The sequence below is a fragment of the Prinia subflava genome, chromosome 2 (genome assembly GCF_021018805.1).
Source record: "Prinia subflava isolate CZ2003 ecotype Zambia chromosome 2, Cam_Psub_1.2, whole genome shotgun sequence".
Taxonomy (NCBI): Eukaryota; Metazoa; Chordata; class Aves; order Passeriformes; family Cisticolidae; genus Prinia; species Prinia subflava.
In genome coordinates this window covers 26366373-26387734 of record NC_086248.1, presented here as the reverse complement: position 1 = coordinate 26387734, position 21362 = coordinate 26366373, and the positions used below count along the sequence as shown (strand labels likewise).

Genomic DNA, 21362 nt, shown 5'->3' with positions numbered 1-21362 from the left:
GCCTAACATTTTTCAGTGTGATATGCATATTCATACATATACACACTTTTCATCTACAGATAGATAAATGATTTTCTTTGCATATGATTTATGTTATTAGCTGATTAGAAAACATCTGACAGCAATATGGGAACACACTGGCAACATCAAAAATGTTGAAAATAATACTATGAGTAACAATAATTCAAACCTTGCACTGAAGAAATACCCTTTGAATACCTTTTGAAGTGTGCTGAAAATTACAAAAAGTAAATTAACTGACTTGTGCAGAAACACAAAGTTTAGTTTCCATACGAAAGCAATTCTTTTTAGTTGTGCAGCAAAGATACATCACAACACATCAAGCAAACAGGCTGAGGGAGTCCTAAAGTCAATCACTGACAACGCACTCTCTGAGTAATGAAAAAATATATATAAAATATATATAAAACAGCTATGATGGTTACAGCTTATAAACTTCAAGACAAATGCAAAAGATAGCATGAAGTCATTGTCCAAAGCTCAAGTGCCAAACAATGATGATCTATTAACAGAAAGCAGGCAAGCACTGTCTCTAACAAAGCAAGATGTTATAACTTGTAAACTTTTTTTGATCATGCAAATCTCATGATTATAAAACAGAATTCCTCCTTTCCCAGACAAACTCACTGTATCTGCAGTACAAGGTATGCATACTTCAACTTTCCATGTGGCCAGCAAATTACTGCATGTATTCCTAAAGATATAAATTTACTCCATTTGTCATGTGCTGATCTGAAATAAAACAACATTGAAGTACCATCTTTGTACTGTTGCTCTAGCAGGCAGAGTGAAACTAGTCTGGGTCTGTGTAAGGCCTAGGTAAGCTTCACCCTTTGGGAATTCTGTACACAAAGAAAGCTGATGCCATGATTTCCACACATTATCTTCACCCTGAATCAATTCTCCAAGCTTGGTATTACAATAACAACAAGTTAGTAGCTTTACATTTATTACAGGGAATAATCAAAGGTTCAAGTTACTACTACTCTGCATCCTAAATTTTAAATACGTTACTTTAACGTAATATCCTACAAAGCTCTTGGCAAATTATTTCCCAGTTTGGGGCTGCAACTTCAGTTTAACTTCTTCTCCTACAAGCAATTTGTACCACAACACTGGATAAAATTTCCAAAACTGAAATAACCACTGAACAAGATAGAAACACAAATGTTGTTTCAGATCTTAGCTCTGCCTCTGACATTTCTTGAACAGTCATTTGACAGCATTTGTGTCTTACACTTTCTCATCTTCTCTTATACAATGAACAGAGAAAAAAAAGTGTAAGAGCTACCAGCTAGGTGGCTTCAAAAGGGAAACAAAAATTCCTTGAAAAGTAGTCCAAACAGCCAATTAAAATCTTCTTTTCATTACAGTAAATGTTGATCGTTTTGGCTGGGTTCCAAGAGACAGAATTCAAATTCATCATCTTACACTTCTTCTCTTTTGCACTGTAGTGTTTTATTTTTCTTGCACTAATAATTAAATTAGGACAAAATGCCAAGGCACTGGAGATACAAGTTTTGCTTCCTCTTGTATCTTAATGATAGAAAGTGAATCTACAAGGTTTAAGTTACTTGTAGCATAGAACTACAAAGTAATATGAACAAATAAAAACTTTATTACTTAGACTACTAATGATAAAGTCATGCACTGACAGTGTTAAATCTTCTGTTATTAGGTATGAAGTTCAATACTATAAGCTTCCGTAGTCCACTACTGTGTATCAGTCACACTCTCAATAGAAAAATTTTGTGTTTATGTGCTAAGAATCTTTCTATACATTTAGCAAATCTGATTATCTTCTGCTGAAAGCACTGGTTGTATTAACAGTTTTGCAATGCAGACACAGACAATTCCAAAACAAAAACCCTAAAAACACTGAAGACTGACATTACAAAACTCATGATACCTGTAATTACCATCTGTGGCAACTCACGAGCTGTCTCTATCCAACCTCAGCTGGTGATTCATACACTATATTATTCTTCTTGCAGCAGTAAGAACTGGCAATGCAAAATTGGGTTTGTTGAAGTTAATCCTATATTGCTGTGTACCCTTGCATCTTCTGTAATGACCCTTCGACTTTACAAACTAAAATAAGTAGATTTAACTGAGTCACTGCCACATCTTCCCACACTAATTAGATCCATTTAGTAATAAAAATCAAGACTTTCTGAACTCTGACATTAAAAAAAAAAACAAAACAGAGAATGCTTAAAATATCAGCAAAAATAGAAAGAATATAGCACAAGTTCAAGTCAAAGCTGCATTTTTAACAGCTATCAAGTAGTTTTAATTACAAATATCATATTTTGCTTTAAAAATATCTACAGAAGCATTTCTGTATCCAGAAAGCAGCCTTTTGGGATGTAACTCACTGAAATACAGGCTACTCACACAGTTCTAGTGTCCTAGTAATGCCTAAGATGACAAAAGCTAAGGAAATGCAACCTGCTTAAAATTAAACACTTTTACAAAGACACAAATGATAAGAGTCTTAAACATAAAAGGAATTTTTTTAAAAAATGAAACCACATAAAATTTGAGCACTCCTTCAATCAGGTAATCCTCAGCAACCAGGCAGAGCAAACCTCTTATTAATTCTTTCAGCAGGCCACAATGATGCAGTTACTATAGCTATACAGTAAATGAATTTTCATATATTTGTTTTTCAAATATGATACAATGAGTCAATAAAGCTCAGAAAGGCTTCTTGGACACAAACCAATGCCAAAACAACCCCTCAGGTGTCAAAGGTAATTGTTCCATGTTTCACTCTGGTGTATGGAGTTCTAAAGCACTAAAAATTACTATTAAAACTTTCTCTCACGTAACCTAACCACAAATACCTTCAATTTGACATTAAAAAAACAAGTTAGGCCAGCAGGTAGAACAGCAAAAAAACCCAAAACTTCAGTATTACAACATGGTAAATGTAATAAAGGAATACTTGGACTTGGACTGATAGATTGTTAGTGAAACCAAATGGTCTTTTTCACCTCACTTACTGTGTAGAGTAAGTTTTGTCACAGAGGGATATTATCAACTTCAGATGCAACCTCATTATTACGTTTAAAGGCAATTTCAGATATGCCCACATGTAAGTTTTGTGGAGTTTTTTCATGTTCTTCTTTCTCTCCTCCCTGCCAACTAATTACTGTTACATGAAATCTCACTGCAATAATTAGACAAAGAGAAAAAAGCCTCTGTATCTCGACTATTAGAATTGGACCTGTACCAGATAAAACAACTCTTTGATTTTTTTTTGGTTGACGGTGATCCTTCCACTTACGAGGTCTCTGGAAAGAAGGAAATGACAACCTGGAACACAGATATCTTATTTCTTTTCTATGAAAAAAAGTCAAGTTTAAAACGCATAATTAAACACCATAGAAGAATTACACATTCATCAAAATATGGACTCATATAATTAAACATTTCTATTCAAACTTTTGGGCTAAACTAGTTTCTAATGCTCTGTTTAAATAACCAAAAAACAGTGTATGAGTGCAAAGGAAATTAACTGACTGTATGACATACAGACTTGTACTACAAGACTAGGACTTTGTTTTGGCACGAGCAGCATGAAACATTTGGTGGAAGGAAAAACATTATCTTCCAAGACCAGAATAAATTCCTAAGACACACTGCCACACACACCTGTTGCCATGTGGCTTTTTGCAAAAGCCACACTGTTTGCTGGGCACCCAAATATGTTTGCTTTCACTAGCAGAGGTATGTTCCAAGCCTTCCCTTTTAACAGTTGAAATGTTATCTGGAATGAACAAGGGAGGTTCATCAAGTGAAAGACTTTTGCTACTTCTTCTCTGGCGAGGTTGGAGATTCTTATCATTTCTTTTTGACTTTTTTTCTTTATCATCTTCTTTCAGATGTTCTACGACAGAGGGATCTTTACTCTCTGCCTCCTCCTTTGTGGAGCTATTTGCTTTTAGCCCAGTTGCAAGCTGATGCTTGCTGGTTTGCTTCTGACCAGGATGTGAAACATGGCCTGAAAATGAATGCACAGAGTGGTGGGTATCTTTAGAGCAGCTTTGATGAGTAGGAGATTTCTCACTTGCTTTTTGAACTGATGCCTTCTGAGCTTGCCCAGAAGCCTGGACTCGGGGTATTTTCTTCAGCTTTGTGTTGCTCTGTTTTTTAACAGTCATCCCTGAAACGCTGCTCTTTGCTTTCAAACCCAGATCAGCTTGCTTCTTCCTAATTTTAAGTGGGTTATTTGGATGCTGATGACTCTCTCGCTCATCTGCATTTCGCTTCAGACTTGCTGAAGAGGGACTGTGAAGGCCTGAAACACCAGCTCTCGTTCTTGACCGTGGTATTTCTTGTTGCACTGTACCTGATTTCTGCCGAGTACCTGCAGTCAGATTTTGTTTATTCTGTACTACAGATTTACTATGCCGGGGCCTAATGTTCTTTTCACATTTTGTTGAAATACCCATTTGTTTCTCATCTTCCTGAAATTTTGGTGCCTCTGAGCCTTCTACTTTAGTACTGCTGATCTGCTGCTGCACATTTTGGCTTGACTGGTCAACAACAGTGCTTTCTAAAATGCTATTTCCTCGGTCAGCAGAAGTAAACTCTTTACTTTTCAAGTCTTTATTATCACAGTCTGTACTGTCCAATAGTTTCTCAGATGGAGTTTCAGTTTTCTCCATTCCCTTGTCATCACCTCCAGCTTCTGTTACACATTCCTTTACTGACAACGTATTTTTATCAAGAATTTCCCCACTGTGGGAACCTGAACTGCAATCAACCCCCTCTTTCATAGAGCTGGACAAATTTGAAAAGGTCTCACAAATGTCATCTGTACTCATGCAAACACTAGATGAATCATTATCTTTTCCAGTTACTTCAATTTGATCATGTTCTTCTGCTTTCTTCTCTGATTCCTCTGCTTTATTATCAGTCTTTTCTTCTGAAGAATTTTCCAAGTCCATTGAATCAATCACATCACTTGATTCATTTTTAACTGGAATAATTTCAGTATTTGCAGATACTGAACAAACTGACTCAGCACTCCCAGAGTCAGTCTTCATTGCAACCTCTACTGTTTCCTTTGTTTCCCCAGGAGAAGGAAAACAGGGTTCTGTTAAATTAGCACAACTCAACTCTTGGGATGTTTCTTCAACTTTTGCCTGCTCAGAGGTTTCAGATTTTGTTTCTTTCACAACTTCAGGACCAGGCAGACATTTTGTATTACTTTGCGTTGCTGTTACTGCTGCTGCTGTTCCTTCCACCTGTCCTGATAGTCTTGTACTACGCCTAACCTCCTTAGGCTGCTCCGTTTTCAAGCGTGCAGCAACATCAGTCTCTTTAACTGGACTTTTCTCTTGTTTCTGTCCATTTTTTGGAGCAGATCCACTTTTTAAAGATGATTTCTTGGTATTAAGAGGAGGAGCAACATTCGAACGCTTGGCTAGTGTGCTCTGCCGCAGACTCCGTACTGATTCTGGGAAGAGAAAAAGATAATCTTAGCTATTCTGCTTCCTTCTTTTTGTAAATACAAGATATGCCTAGAATAAAAGTGACTTACCCAAATTTAGCTTATTGGATACAAAGAGAACTTAAAACTTAGTTGTTTACTAAATTTAAAAACCTCCCCAAACCAAATTACTTGTATTTCAATTTTACACTGACAGAGTTTGGATGTAAAATCCCATTATTCTAAAGGCTATGGAATTTCTAAGTAGTACATACAGAACACAAGGGATGAAAGAAAGACAATCAAAACTAATTCTACTTTTCAACCTCTCAGCCTCTTCTACCTCAAACAAAAATTGCACAAGCTATATTGTGATTAGAAATATAATCGAAGTTTAAACGCCTTGTAGCGAACAGTCTGCAAATCTGAGATCCAGCCACATTCTCACCTGATGACAGCTTTTGTATTTTCTAAACAACCATTCCAGTGCCCTTCTAAACAGCATAATCACCAGCTTTGTACCACAGGCTCTTATGTAAATTCTGATCTCCATATTAAGTAATTTTATCTTTTTAACTCAACCTGCTCCATAGGAGAAAAAAGCAGAGCAGTAAACAACTCCAGTTCAATAAGTCAGAAGACCCATAAAGATAATAAATTAGCTAACACAACGAATTTAAATATTTTAATAAAATATTAAGTATCTTGAGATATTTTGATTAGACTTTCTGACTGCAATTACTATAATCCAATTTAAAATAAAAAGACAATATGAATATAAAAATAGAATCAAAACTTTAATTGGAAATAGAGACATGCTAACCCACTATTCCAATGTTGTTTTGCAACTCCATCATGTTTTTGTTGGTGAAGAACCACATTATTAATTTTATGTAGGTAAAAGGATCAAAATCTCAAAAATTCGCTCAATGCCATAAGGAAGACACTAAAGATTTATTAAAGAGGTATTCTAATTGATTCATACCCTATGGATGCCAGCTTCTAGCTGAAGTGTATGAGAAAGGAACCTTCTATATTGGAATTCACACAACCAAGTTAAATTCATAAATGTTGGGGGTGGGATTTTAAAGATTTATTTTACTTCAAATGTGCAAGCAATCTATGATCACCTTGTGCCATTAAACGTGGTGATTTCCTCGGTGATGTCACTGGTGCTTCTTCAGCACGGCTTCTCAAATTCCTATTAGGTAAAGCAAGCTCATCATCATCAATGGTGTCATTACCACTCTCTTTAACTCCTTCTTCATCCATAGTATCATCAAGACCAATAACTGGAAAAAACAAACAAACAAGAAAGAGCCTAAAACTTAAAACTATCAAAAACTGGAAAAAACAAAGAAACAAGAAAGAGCCTAAAAACTTAAAACTATCAAAAAGTGTTGCAGCTATAATGTTGAGCAAGACAGGGGAAAAGACACTAAAAACAAATAAACTGGCCATCTAAAACCAAACAAAAGAGGAAAAAATGAAGGACAGAAAATGCACATGCGAGGCAGTTTCAGTGTAGAAGAAGCTATCATCCACAGCTTAAAACTTCTGCAGACAGTCCTCATAGCTTTTTTGTGGAGTCACATTTTTACTGGTGTTTTTTGCCACAGGAAGTCCCCAGTCTTTGAGGATCAACTGCGCCTCACTGTCCCTTCCCACCTGAGAAAAAGTGAAGGTAAGCAGCAGAAAGAGCTGACCCAGAAGTGCAGAGTGTAAAAATCATGTTTTTTCTCATAGGATACTGAAAACGCTCAGCCCCACCCATATCATCTATCTGTGTCTGTAAAGCCTTTTTGGAAGAGCTTTAAATGCAGTGAGCACTTTAACTCCCAGGAGAGACAGGGAACCTTGTCCTCGGTGAACTCCTCCACTAACCTGAGAAAGATCCCAGAGGTTGCTCCTGAAAACAGGTTTCCTAAGAGGCAGTCAGGTCACTACACACCAGCCATTCTCCTCATTTGCTCTAAGTTTGGTTCTTGCAGTGGTAGCCTCTCCTATTTAAAGATCCTATGTGTGATTAATGAATCCTGGTCCCCATGGAATGCAAAATTTGTGAGATCAAGCCAAACACCCGAGTGACTTCACAAAATACACAGGAAGGTCTTAAAAATATAACAGAGACTCCAAACAATCAAGTATGCCTGTTTTTCACTATTAAAGACACCAACCTAAAAACATTTTTAAGATAAACTCATATGACACATATATCTAAAAAATTCTAAAAATTGCTTACTTAAAAATGGCATAAATTAACACATTGATCACGAATGTCAAAAAAGCAAGAAGTTAAATTAGAAATTGTTAAGAATTTTTAGATCAGCTCAGAAAATCTGTCAACTCCTGGTCCTTCTCAAGTCTGGTATTACTGCAACTTAAAAAAACCAATGTCCTTGTGAAGGTGCTACAATAATAGGCATACTTTTAAAATAACAAAAATTGGAAGCTGTAAAAAATACTGCTGAAGCCAAAGACTGATGATAATGAAGTCTATCAATCTACAATCACCTGCCATGAAGAATTAAAAATATAAAGTAACCAAGCAGCATATGTTAGAAATTCAAATATTAGAAAGGTTTTATTAGACTCTTAAGGAAGGCTGATCCTGGCACCAGGCAATCAGCATTGTGAACCTCTGTAATCAGATGGCTACCAGGTGAAAGCTAGGAGTTTCTTAAGCTAACAATTTATGGTCAGTCATTTTATTTTACCCATAATTTTTAGTTACTGCATGGTACACATCAGTTACGAGGAAAAGGGTTTGTGGAAATTCCACTCTCCAATCCACAGAGCCACCTTTACATCTGTGTGTGTTTACAAGCATACAGATATCACACACAAGGTGCATGAGGCTGATAAAGTTGATCGTACTCCACTCAAGTGAAGTAATCACTTATTTGCTATAAGCTACATACTGGACACACTGGCAAAAGAATTACATTGTAACTGCCTTATTAGATATTGTTTTCCCAGTAAATAACTAATACTGGTCATTGTCTAAGATGGAAATCTGAATGAGATGGACCCTCATCCCAACTCCAGATGCCCATTCTCGTGTTCTCAAAGATTATATCCTCCCAGCAGCTTTGCACTTTGGTATTTGTGTTTTCATAGTGCTCCTGCAAAACATGAAACTGGCTTTTGGGAACAGACTGTGGCAAAAGAGACTCCTTTCACATCCAGTTCTGTTCCTTCTGTGTAGAACTAAACTACTAAGCTATTGAAGACAACATGAAAAATAAAAACTAATAGGACAGCTTCTGAAACAACTCTGGAGTATATTAAAGGGTTGACATTAGTCTTAGGGTTTACAATGTTCTTGCTGAAGTTAAGGAATTTTTACACTCTCCTTTATTAATAGCAAAAGAAACACATTCAGTCCATTACTGACAGACAGTTTGAAATATTAGAATTAAAGTATTTTCATACTTACAAGACTCTGTGCTGTAGCTTTAATTTTACAGAGAAATTGAAGCACAGAATCTTGCTAATTTCAAACCAGCTGAGCTACAACTGAGCTAGTAAAGACAGCCTCATGAGGCCCCTGCTGAGGAGCATTCCACATAGACCCTGCTGGGAAGAGAAAAAGTGACAGAGAACAGCAGTAGATACAAAAAGGACTAGGAAAGTAAATTATGAAGGAGAAGAAAAGGTAAATAAACAACCCTAAGAAAGGTAAACCAACAAAAGCAAAATCAGTAAGAAGAAAAAGAGATTATCTTAGTAACAAATATCTAAAGATTATCTCAGCAATAACTACAGAAATTAGAAAAATAAAATAGGAAAAAAAAAAGTAATAAATAAAGAAAAAAATTATCTGAATAGGAAGTTGTACACCAGTGTAAAACTGAACAGATTGCAAATAAGAAAAGTATGAGTCACATCCAACATATTTATACTGGAAAAGGCACCACTGACCTTCACCTTACTATTTTGAGTTTCTCCATTGTATCTAAATTTCCAAACTGCTGGGCTGTACTACTGACTCACTCTTATATAGGTTATACCATAACAGAACAACATACAGAAAAACAGTCTACTTGCAAATTTAAAGCAATGTTTATCCTATGCTAAAACAAATGCATGACCATTTTTTTATTCTTCAGCAATGTAAAACTGAAGAAAATAAGCCTTACTTTCTGGTGATAGAGGAGGTAAGGACAAGAAAGTACTCCTAAGTACATCATCAAAAACTATGACGTTTGTAAAGCTTTATTTTTATTAACATAAGACTTTCCTTGATTATTTGCAGTCCCAACTAAGACAGAAATACTCAATTTTTTTACACACTGACCAAGGTAAATATCAAGTGCAGAAATAAATTTCTTTTCTGTAGATATTAGCCCTGGATTTCTTTTGCTTAGGTAACCACACCAAACAGAACATCATTCTTGTTCTTGCTTTGCACTGCTGTGAAATGCTATGTCCAGCTGAATCACACTAATGGCAGGAATGTGCAAATCCACAGCAGATTCCATATACGCATCACAGATTATATGGAAAAAACCTGAACATTTCAACATTTTAAGATTTCTATGTTATATGGGAATAACAACATAAAGATGTAACATTATGCTTCAATGAAAAGAACAGATTCAGTCTAAAGCAGTAAACATGTCTAGATAAGCCTTCAGAAGAGCTAATCAACTCCAGTGAAGCAACAAAACATATAGAGATAGCAATATTTTGTAGTAAGTCTCAAGATTGTAAACGAGGATGCTATACTATCTATGAAAAAGCTTCTTCCTATTGACATTTGCGATGCACAGGTTCAAGAAACAAAATTAAAAGTACTTTCTGTTAAAACAAGATATATTTTCAAGAGAAATTATGTGACTGATGATGTAACCTACATAAGGAAACATCAAACTCCAACTGTTTTACAAAAGTGTGCCTGTAACCCACTGAACTGAGAATTTGCCTGAAAGTACCTTGGGCTGACTGCCCAGTGCAAGAAAAGAATCACAGTAAGTAACATGAAATACTAACTAAACACTTGTTACCATTCTCCATTCATGTCTGTGTTGTAAAGAGGTAATTTTACAGTCTTTAGAATAAAGAGATGTGAAAATCAATTAGGATTAATAAACTTAATACAGCATGTATCTTGACAGAGGACTGCATACATTTTATTAAAAAGATGGAGCTACATCACAAGCCTCCTGAATTGTGGTTCTTTAGTGACACAAGCCTGTTACATTGGAAAAAGGGAGCAGAAAAACACAAATTTCAACAACAAAGTAAAAACACCACACCAAACCAAGCAATTTAAGGTAATTATTTTAAGGTAAATTATTTTTATTAAGAAGAAGGTCTTCATGTATTTACAAATCAGAGAGTTAATCTAAATTGCTTTGCAAATCTTAGTACAGATCCAACCTCTTTCCACCCATGAAACCGATCCAAAGGCATAACTAACTAAATACTTCAGAAGGACCTAAGCTGGGGAATACAGATAGTTTGTCACCTATAAACAGAAAAAGGAGGAAAATAAATACTCCCCAGGTTCTCAATACCAATACAGTAAATTTAAATTTATACAGAAAATTTACTACCTTGGTCATGAAACACTGTGTAGCTGTTCATATGGACAGCTTGGAAGAAAGAAGGCATAGAGGTAAGAAAACTGAGAGAAACAACTGTAGACTAAATTTTGGAATCTCAAAGTTACATTCAAAATTACTTCACATGTAGGAGGAAAAATACATGTACATTTGGCTTTAGTGAAAAGAGCCTGAAATGCCTAACACAGCCAGAGATCACACCAGCTAAGAAAAGTGTATTTGTAGTCAGAAAAATTGGTTTGGCTTCAACATTTCAATAGGTCATCACTATTTTAGCAGTGGGTAATGATGCTTTTTTAACAATACTCATGAAACCACAGGCTAAAACTAGAAAAAGCAGACTGCACTTGAAAGAAACACTTTCTCAGCAGCAATCCAGAGGGACAAGAAAAAAGGGCAATTAAAAAGATGTCCCAACACATTTTGCACATTTTTACAGCATCAGTCTTCTTCATCATTTATGGTAAGTACCTGGTTCAATAATCATACCCATAAACTAAATTAGTTAAAAGCTTGATTTTAATATGAAATCTAGAAATGTCTCCAGATGACATGCAATTAAAATTTCATTCCCTGTATCAAATCAAACTACCACAGTAAATGACATCCTGAAAAGCTACACAGTTTGTGACAGCTAAGAATTACCAATTTAGTACAAATGCTAAATATTTAGCTCACTGGCATGGAACCAGTATCACCTGCTATGCTCAAAGGTGGATAAGCTTCCAGCATGTCCTCCAGCAAGAACAGAACAAAACAGAAAACCTATCACTAGGGTACCACTCAAAGTTGAAATAAGTGTGTTGCTCTTAAAAGAGTTGTGTCATATTTTAAACTTCAGAGTTTCCACTTATTATCAATTAATTGCTCAATAAGGTAAAAAAAAATCAACACAACCCCAAAAGCATGCTTCCACACCCACTCACACCACTCAAGCATTTAAGATGGCCAAGAGCTGTTCTACACAATATAATTTTCTACATTGGTCATGCACAGCTTGTAAGAACAGCTACCTCATCAAAATGATGAAAAGAAGCAGAGAGGCACCTAAAACATGATTGGGGCCACTTCTGATTACTTCAAGAATTTGAATTTCATTTATTTCTCAGAAGTTTCATTTTGTCAAATTCTATCCTTTAACTGGCAAGGAGAGCAGTTATTGACACAAGGTCTTTCTGTTTCTACATACTTCAGGACAGGAAGAGCCCTCCATAACTGCTGAGCTCCTACAACCTGCAGCGAGTAAGACGTGGATACTTTGGACCTTGATTCACAGAGGTAACAAACTTCTTAACTGTGCTGCAAGACCAGCATTCTCCTCAGTCTAGCAACCTAACTACATCTTTTCAGTCCAGCAGTCACCCTTCACAAACACATTCTAAAAGGATTTCAGCATAATTTGACCTCTACCCTATCCAGCTTGTGAGAGTTAAAGAGTTATGTCTACTTCTGCTCAAAGCCATAACCAGCATCACCCACAAAGAATCTTGTTCTCTTCTCTAAATATGTAATTATGCAATCAAAGCTAAAAAGATAAGCCCATCCTGTTACTCAGTGGCAAGCTGAGCAAGTTTGGTCTGTTCTGTCTTTGGTTTCTGCTGGCCTTTGCTGACCAACAGTGTCATCTAACTAAAGAAGCTATCTAAATCCAGCACAATATGGATTTGGACCAAGAAGTAAACATGAGACTGCTTTATTGGTACTGATACAGTTCTGCCTATCAACAGATTGGCAACAAACATTGTCATAGTCCTTCTCTTTGTCATACACCAGCACTGCTGACTGAGACTCTTGGTACGAGAAAGGCACGGACCTGGTGAAGCGAGTCCAGAGGAGGACACAAATACAACTGGAGGGCTGGAGCACCTGTCCTTTGAAAAAAGGCAGGGAGAGTTGGGGTTGTCTGGCCTGGAGAACAGGTGGACACCTCATTGCAGCCTTTTAAGTATTAAAAGAGGCTTATAAGAAAAATGTGAACAGACTTTTTTAGTATGGCATGTAGCAACAGGACAAGGGTAGAGGTTCTAAACTAAAAGAGGATAGCTTCAGATTGGATGTAAGGAAGAACTTTTTTACTAGGAGGGTGGTGAAACACTGGAAGAGGTTGCCCGGAGAGGTGGTAGATGCTCCAACCTTGGAAACCTTCAAGGTCAGGTTGAACAGGGCTCTGAGCAACCTGATCTAGTTGAACATGTCCATTGCAGAGGGCTAGAAGACCTTTAGAGGCCCCTTGGAAACCACATCATTCTATGATTCCATGCTTCTACTCTCCCTAAGAGATGCAGCTATAATTCAACTTACAAAACCTGTGTTTGCTGGATAGACGTCTCCGAGTGTTTCTTACAGGCATGCACTTAAACCGTCTAAAGGACATACAATCAACAGGTACCAGTATCCATCACATACAGTCAGGTAACAGGGAACTCACCATAAAAAGAGCTTAGTATTAACAAAATCTTAGATCTTGATGAATGATGTGAAATATAAACCCTAAAGCTCAGCAAAACATGCTCACGAGTAACAACTTTGCATCAGGCCAAACTGATGTAAACACTCCCAAAAACACCTGATGCCCATGCAGCAGAAGGAAAAACAACAGGAAACAAACCCACACTCAAAACCAACTTAAGAGCAAGAGGGAAGGGGGTTCTGAAAACAAAAATACATGACCACCGAAAAAAAGCAGAGAAAATGTCACAATCTTGAGAAACTAGGCATGTGAGTAAGAAGCAGGCCTTAATCAAGCCCTTCTCACATACTCACGTTCATGTAAGAAATTTCACACTTACATGGCTGGGTTGAAGGCATATAAAGATAGTTTGTGCATAGGTTTTCAACTCCTGAATTCAACTCATATCTGCTTTCAAAGAAGTATTACTGAGCCATGCCTTCTACTCCTCCCTTTTATCTAGAAGACCTGATTACTATTTTAGCTACAACACCTGTCCTCAGTTTAACTATTACTACATATATCTCTTCAGCTTGCTCATAGTAATCAAATAAGATGAAGCATGAAATCTGCACCACTTTAAAAGTTCTACAAAACACTATACATTTCAATTACTCAAGAAGTACCAAATACGATAAATCTGTCCTTTGCTAGTCCTATGAAGTAATTTCCATGAGCACTTTGCTCCTTTTCTTAAACTGTTTAATAGTCTAGGCAGGCATTATGCAAAATACAGAATATATTAAAGCAAGTTTTGTCAGGAGAATTATGCTTTTTTTACTTTTTAGACAAACTGAAGCTGGTGTACAGATGAGCTTCCATCTAAACTGGGAAAAATAGCTTTTGCAAGACTTAATTCATACAAAGGGTACTACCATCTTGAATAACCACATTCTTACCAGCAGACTACATCAGCAGTGTTGTATCACCAATAGTGTCAGAGAAATCAAATAAATCACAATGATATGAACTTTCAAGGAAAAAGACAAGCAAAGAAACTACTTTAAACTGATACTCATTATTCGTAACTAAAAAATTGTAAGCACATACTGCAGTCCTACTATGTTAGAATAAGGGTAGTTCTCATCAAGACCTACACAGAACAAGCAGCAAGAACATTTCATGTTCTTTTGGAAACCCACATTAATTGCAAATTACATATATTAATTTCTTTACTGAAATGTAGCTCTATTGGTGCTTTCAGATTTAAAAACAAAACATTAAATCCATAAACTCAGTATAAATCAGATCAGCTTTGAATCCCTTAGTCTTCTGACAGCCTGAAATAGTAGCCCCTAAGTAAATGCATTAACTCACTTATTTTTAAGGACCTTAAAATTAATTGTGGTTATTTAATTATTAATAGTATTACTGATCACCTTCAGGAGAAATACATGCCAAGAAGCACCTGAAAGTTTCTTCATATCTTCCAAAATATCCAGCTGTACCGTATGAGTTAATTCAAAAAATTTAAATGCAGTACAGGTTTACTGGAGGGTGTACAGGATGCAGTATAACAAAAGAACTTGCAAGTGAGGTAGAATTTAGTTTAGTTGGGTACATTATAAGGTCTTATGCATATTAAGAGGGATACGACTTTTGTTTGGCAGGTTACAGACAAAGTAACTTACTATTGCAAGAGTAAACAAAAGCATTAAGGATGGCCTCAAAAAATATTCTTCCAAAGCAGGAAAAAATGCCAAATATCTTGGTTTTGGCTAGATAGCTCACTTTTTCACTGCTTTAATCAGTGTAATCTTTGATTTACAGTTTTCCATGATGTAATACCATCTAATTTAGCCTGTTAGTAAAATATATATTATATAAGGAAATTGTAAAGATTTTCAGAAACAGTTCATAAAATTTACTCAAAAAAATTAAACATCAATATGATCATGTAATTGCATTAATCTACAACACTTCTCAGTAAGGAAGCTAAAAAATTATGATTTTTAAATGTCCAGTCAAATAAAGAACACTACTAAGAATAGAGCATACTCTTGTTTCTTGCATCAATTTCAGTGCAATTATTCCAACTCTTTATAAATATTAACAATTTTAGGGAATGGATGATCCCTCTTATTTTTAATCTTCTAGAATTTCTCAATAAATTCTGAGATTATTTTTATTTAAAACTTTGTTCCAGCTTCTTTCCAAATCAGATATTCCAAAGAGTAAAAAAGGAATTTTATCATTCCAGGGTCTTGAAGTCAACCAAAGCCAAATATCCAGAATCAGCTCAGTACCAGAAGGCCCAGCACTAACAGAATAACCCTGAGGTCAGAGCAGTAATTTGTACAACTCTACTGCTCCTACTGCTAATCCAGAAACATGGTATTTTTTTAAGCCAACCAGTGACTTCAGTGATCAGGCACAGTACCTGCACTAAACAAACCCTGACTTTCACTGAGAGTAATTCACAGACAAAGTCTAGGCTATTTCTGATCCACATAAAGAGCTTTCCTCTATTGTTACATTACAAAATTAAAAAGACCTGCACATAGTTTACATGCCAGGCATGTATGAAGTGCATTGAAAAAGAGCAGCAAGGCGACAGAAATCCCAACTTATTATTTCTATGTTATGAAAAAGGGTTGGTACTAGAGTGAAACTGTATTTTAAATTGTAATCTTAAAAAATTGTAAGATTTACCTGTAGAACAAGGCATCTGGAAATTGGGGTCATTGCTATCCAATACAGGCAAACAGAACTGGGCACTTGCAGATCCTAGCATAGGATCCTTATCGCTGAGCATGTTCTTCAGCGAATCCTCTAAGACATTTTGACTTGTACTAAAATCCTCACAGACTTCATTCTCCAGGTTGGATTCTAGAAATAGGGCATCATCTAAGTGTTCAGTAGGAATTAAATGGTTAAATGTATCAACTATATCCATGAAGACTCCTGTGTGTCTTTCAGCCCTATAGAAAGACAAGAAAAATACCATAAGAAAATAAGCTACAAATTGTAAAACACCTAAGACACCAGCAAATTTTTTGGCTGTTGTGTTTTATAAAGAATGTTTAAGGTATTTCAGAATGATAAAAAATAAATTAAAAACTGCTTATGGCTTAGTATTGCCCACTGCATAACTAAAAAATCAATTCCCTAATTATTTTTAAAAGAAATTCCATGCTAATCTCCTCTATTACTGAGTGCTGACACTTCCACAGAGTGTGTATAACCAAGGTAACTAAACAACTCCTTTCTAAAATTTGTTTAAACCTTAACCAACCCAAGGGGTAGCATACCACAGGAGGAGGATATCAAGAACAAGTGAACCTGGAGATAGCAGCACTGTGAGCATGACTCTTTCTTCTTTTGAAATGCAAAAATGTGAGGTCAGCTTCCACTAACATCAATGGAGCTGAGAAGGTTCCAGAGTCTGCCATACTACTAATACGTACTACTGAGAACTGTATTTCTATTCAAAGAGCAACTACCATACTTCATAGCAAGTTAGTATTTTTAAACAGCGAGGTTTCATTGCTATTAATTCTTTCACCGATCGATACAGTCAGTGAAATTACAAATTGTATATAAAAATCTGATCTCAATCAAGTACATGAGAATTCTGAGCTTGCATCAAAAGGAAGAGCCTTTTGAAAGTTCGGTTTTGAAGAAGTTTAGGTGAACTTCTATAAGTCTACCTAAGGAATTGTATACAAAGATGGCAACTGCATTTTACAAGGAATTTATTTTCTAGATCTTTGCAATGCAACAGAAGTGCAACTACTGAAGCAGACCTAACTAGTAAGTACGTAGAACTAAACAACAGAATGGAAAAAAGTCAGCAAAACACTTCTTTAGAAGTTTTGCTTTAGCATATGCTCAAAGTAGAGAAAGATAACTATAATAAATATTATGAGATAGGCAAGGAAAATGGAGCTGTGCAGTACTGCCTGGCTTAATTTGGTATACAGGATAGCCTGAAAGACCAGTTTTGGCACACAAAGGTGTTAATACTTTTGGAAACAGCAAAAGAACACAAATACTTTTCTGCTCCTTCTTTCATCATCCTCCTCTCACATGAGACAATTTTTTTTTTTTTTAGAATGAATACACTAATTAAAGGAAAACAACAAGTGAGGATTGGAGTTTGCAGTGCTTGAATTACTTTCTAGATGGTTATTCCAGCAACCTGCCACTAAATAAATCCAGTACTTACTTATGCTTAATAGAACATTAAGTATGCTTCCTCAGACACATTAATGGGACACTTCTGTTTTAGCAATCAACTGGAAATATCCTAGCCAGATATATCTAAGGGCTTTGCTACAATTTCAACCCTATTTACGCCATTTATTCTATTTCAGAAATTTACAAAAACTACAGGTTTACCATGATCCGTGTTTCATTTTCTTTGGGTGTGTTTTTTGGGGTTTTTTTTTGTTTGTTTGTGGGGGGTTTTCGGTGTTTTTTGTTGTTGTTGTGGTGGTGGTGTTGGTTTTGTTTTTGTTGTTGTTTTTTTTTTGTTGTTGTTGTTTTTGTGTGTGTGTGGTGGTGGTGGTTTTTTGGGGTGGGTTTTTTTTGTGTTTTTTGGGTTTTTTTGTGGGGTTTTATTTTCCAACATGCAGGGCAGCTCAGAAGAAAGCAGTGGTCAGGTGTGGCACTGTGGCTCTGCAGAGCATGGTATCTTTCCAATTTCTACACACTAATCACAACAAAGCAGTCTAATACACAAGGTCCTCGTGACCAAGCAGTCAGCAAGAAGGAAAGCTTGGCCAAATCACATGCATTTAGTAAAGTGCTAATAGCCTTCAGCAGCAAGTCGTAATTTGAAAGCTCCCTCACCAAAAAAATGGACTGTTTTTATCAAGCAATACAGTGCATCTACATATACACCAACTAACACCTACAGCAGCCAACATTGTTTCTGAAGTTCCAAACCTGGCAACAAATGAAGAAGCAAACTAATGAAGTACTATGCAGCACTGTATAATCTGTTTTTATTATAATACCAAGCAGTTGCAAAAGTCTGATACTACACAGGATAAACTACAAGAGATGCAGTGGCTCCAAGTAAGAAATTAACTACAAATGCCCCAATACAGTGCCTAAGAGCATCTTCCTATAATGATAGGGTTTTTTATCATATTAGCATCACACTTGCACAAGAGTAACAGCCACAGGATAAAATTATAGTGAATTCTGACATTAATAAGTATCAATGATGCTGCAACAGAACACCTAAATATTGTAAGAATGCAAGAAACCGTTTGCATCCAATATTAAGAAGTGGCAGAGATTTGAAGACACAATAATACATCCCAAGCTTTTTTCTGGATAGCAGAATCTTTATACATTTGTTACTCAAATATTGTTGTTCCCAAAGCAGTGATGACCACCTCGTAAAAAGCAATGTTAAGAAGCAAAGCTTGAGAAGAATATTAGCTCTTGCTACAAAAATCCCTCCTGACAGAAATTAACCTCTGTCTTCAGTGATGTGATGAAGAAAACGACTGCCTACAGATTTGTAAGACTACCATGCAGCCATTCAGAACACTAGAAGCACTGAGAAGTAACTGTCAAAGCAACCATACATGCTGTGGCCACAGATGCCTCCAATGAGACCTAAGTAGCTAGTAGAGAAAACTGAAGAGAAATTTTATTGAAAGCTTTATTTCTGGAGCATGAGCCTATGAACAAGTATAAGTTCTACCCAAATTTTGCATCAAAAATTCAGGGGGCTTGCATAAAAATACTACTACCACAAAATCTAAAAGAACTTGTTCTACTACTTTTAAAATAGGAAGTTTATGCTAGCAAAACATATCAAATCAAAATTTTGCTTTACCTAGTTCAAAAACCCAGTCTGCAATTCTTTTCATAATTTGTACACTATCAAGCTATTAAAAAAATATTTCTAACATTATGAGATTAACTATCTTAAGAAGTGTAGAATCTCTGGGACTGAGGATAAAAGATAGAGTTCTTTAGCTAGACAGCTGTTAGTAACAATTGCTGCAAGAAAAAAAAGTGTCTTCCCCTGCACAATGCCTTAAGTGTATGAATTTTGAAAAGTTCATTTTGCATTTGAAACACTTTGAACATCAGGAAAAATAGCCAGAGGTACAGGTAAAAGCACAGTTAAGATTTTCATGCTCACTTATTTCCAAATCTAATCCTAAGCTCTCAAAGGAAGAATGCATTACTCCACTGGAACACAGCTGTGTCCTCCACTTGAACCCCAGTGGCCAGCGCCTCGGCAAGGCTCCCAGCAGATGCGCACATACCGAGCGCACTCCCATCACACAGTAATTCACCAGCGCCTTCCCACCGGGCAGCTGATCAGAAGCAGCACAGTATGAAAAGGATTATGCACGCAGAACCAGTGAGGAGTGCTCATAAACGAGGCAATGGAGCAAGTCCCAGCCAGGCTCAGTGAAACTTCTGCCACCCACTGGCTCCTGGAGCATCAGGGCATGTACTGAGACTGTTAAAGCACAGCAACACACAGGAGGGGTCTGGGTAAAAGAAGAGCTCACCGCCAAGAAAAGCTTCAAGTATAGAGAGCATTCTCCTCAGTTCACTGAATACATTTCTTACACTTTTGAAAATGATTTGGTTTTATTAGCCTCTCCACTGCAAAAACAGAAGCAACAATTACAGAAGTAACATTGCAACAATTACAAAGTAACTCACCAATTAGTATCTGTCATTTTGTGATCCAACACTATGAACAACCCTGTTAGCACTGCAGTCAAATACCACTTCCAGGATTTCCCCCACATTATGTTTACCACAGAATTTATTCATGCTCTCAACATTGTTTCCTTTTAGTCTGAGTCTTTCAGTTAAAAAAAAAAAATTACTTCCACTGTTGAACTAGTTTATTAAGCCAGATATGCCACAATATTGCCTCAAATCCCAACGAATCCGGTATGAAGTAAACTGAAATATACTATATATACAAAATTTACTGGGATCTGCCACAGTAAATTTTTATCTTCTCCTCACTTAACATATTTTCATTACATCTTTAACAGCTCTACATGACTTTTTAAAATTGAAAGGTAAATAATGACCACTTGCTAAGAAAAGAAACTGAGATATAAAACAAGCATATCCTTCCAAACTAATCTTAGAAGAGAAGGAAGACTAGAAACTGGACAAAAGATGGTGTACATCTTTAAGCTTTTTCATTGCTTAGTTTGTCTATGAGGCAAAGAATTACTTCAATTCCTGTTATAATATTTTCTTAATCACAACAGAGAAAAATAATTTAGTGGAGATCTCCAACTGCACCCGCATGATTTTATGATCTTATCTAAAATCTACCCCAGGCAGGGGCGAGCACCATTTATATTTAGTACCAAGCACTCTGTGTGTTTTTTAGCTGATGGACAGTCCAAGCATACTTGACTGCATTTTAAATTAGGTCTCCCTTAATCATCAGCATGTGAAAGTGTTTCATTTTTCAACTACATATTTGGATATATGTTAGATACATTTGTCTTGATATTTTATTTTTTTCTTTACATTAATTTTATTTTATAGTATTCCCACATCATTTATTTTACTAAACAAATGTTAGGTTTCACTGTAATCACTCTTTCCTTCCCTCTCTCATGAGGGGGTGCATTAATATATCAGTTTACCTTTTAAACTTGACTTTCATATTTTAGCTTATATTTTAAAGTTAGTAAAACAAAATAGAAGTTTTTGTATGTTTAACAATTGTCAATTTAAAAATAAATCCAGTTTATGAAAGTCCTCAGCAGCTGGACTTCAAAAAAATAAAACATTTCTACAGAGAAATTTTACCAAAAACTAATTGTCTGAACCGGGAACAAGGAGAGGCAAAAATCTGAGGGAACCTAACAAATGAAATAAAAACAAAAAACAAACCCCACACATTGTTTATTTAGGATATTCA

The 21362-nt window shown here is 36.0% G+C and overlaps 1 protein-coding gene across 3 annotated transcripts in view; it reads right to left on the bottom strand.

Annotated features, from left to right (window-relative positions):
- PHF3 (PHD finger protein 3) overlaps positions 1–21362 on the bottom strand; it is a 49864-nt gene that overhangs the window by 23566 nt on the left and 4936 nt on the right. The window contains exons 2-4 of one of the 3 annotated variants that reach the window (XM_063389423.1): positions 16136–16404; positions 6595–6756; positions 3682–5491 (exon numbers count right to left, since the gene is read on the bottom strand). In XM_063389423.1, the coding sequence (XP_063245493.1) occupies positions 3682–5491; positions 6595–6756; positions 16136–16379 (2216 nt within the window). In that variant the 5' untranslated portion in view covers positions 16380–16404. Of the gene's footprint in view, positions 1–3681; positions 5492–6594; positions 6757–7348; positions 7467–16135; positions 16405–21362 lie in introns of those variants that run through there. The other 2 variants (XM_063389425.1, XM_063389424.1) reach the window with 2 other exon arrangements.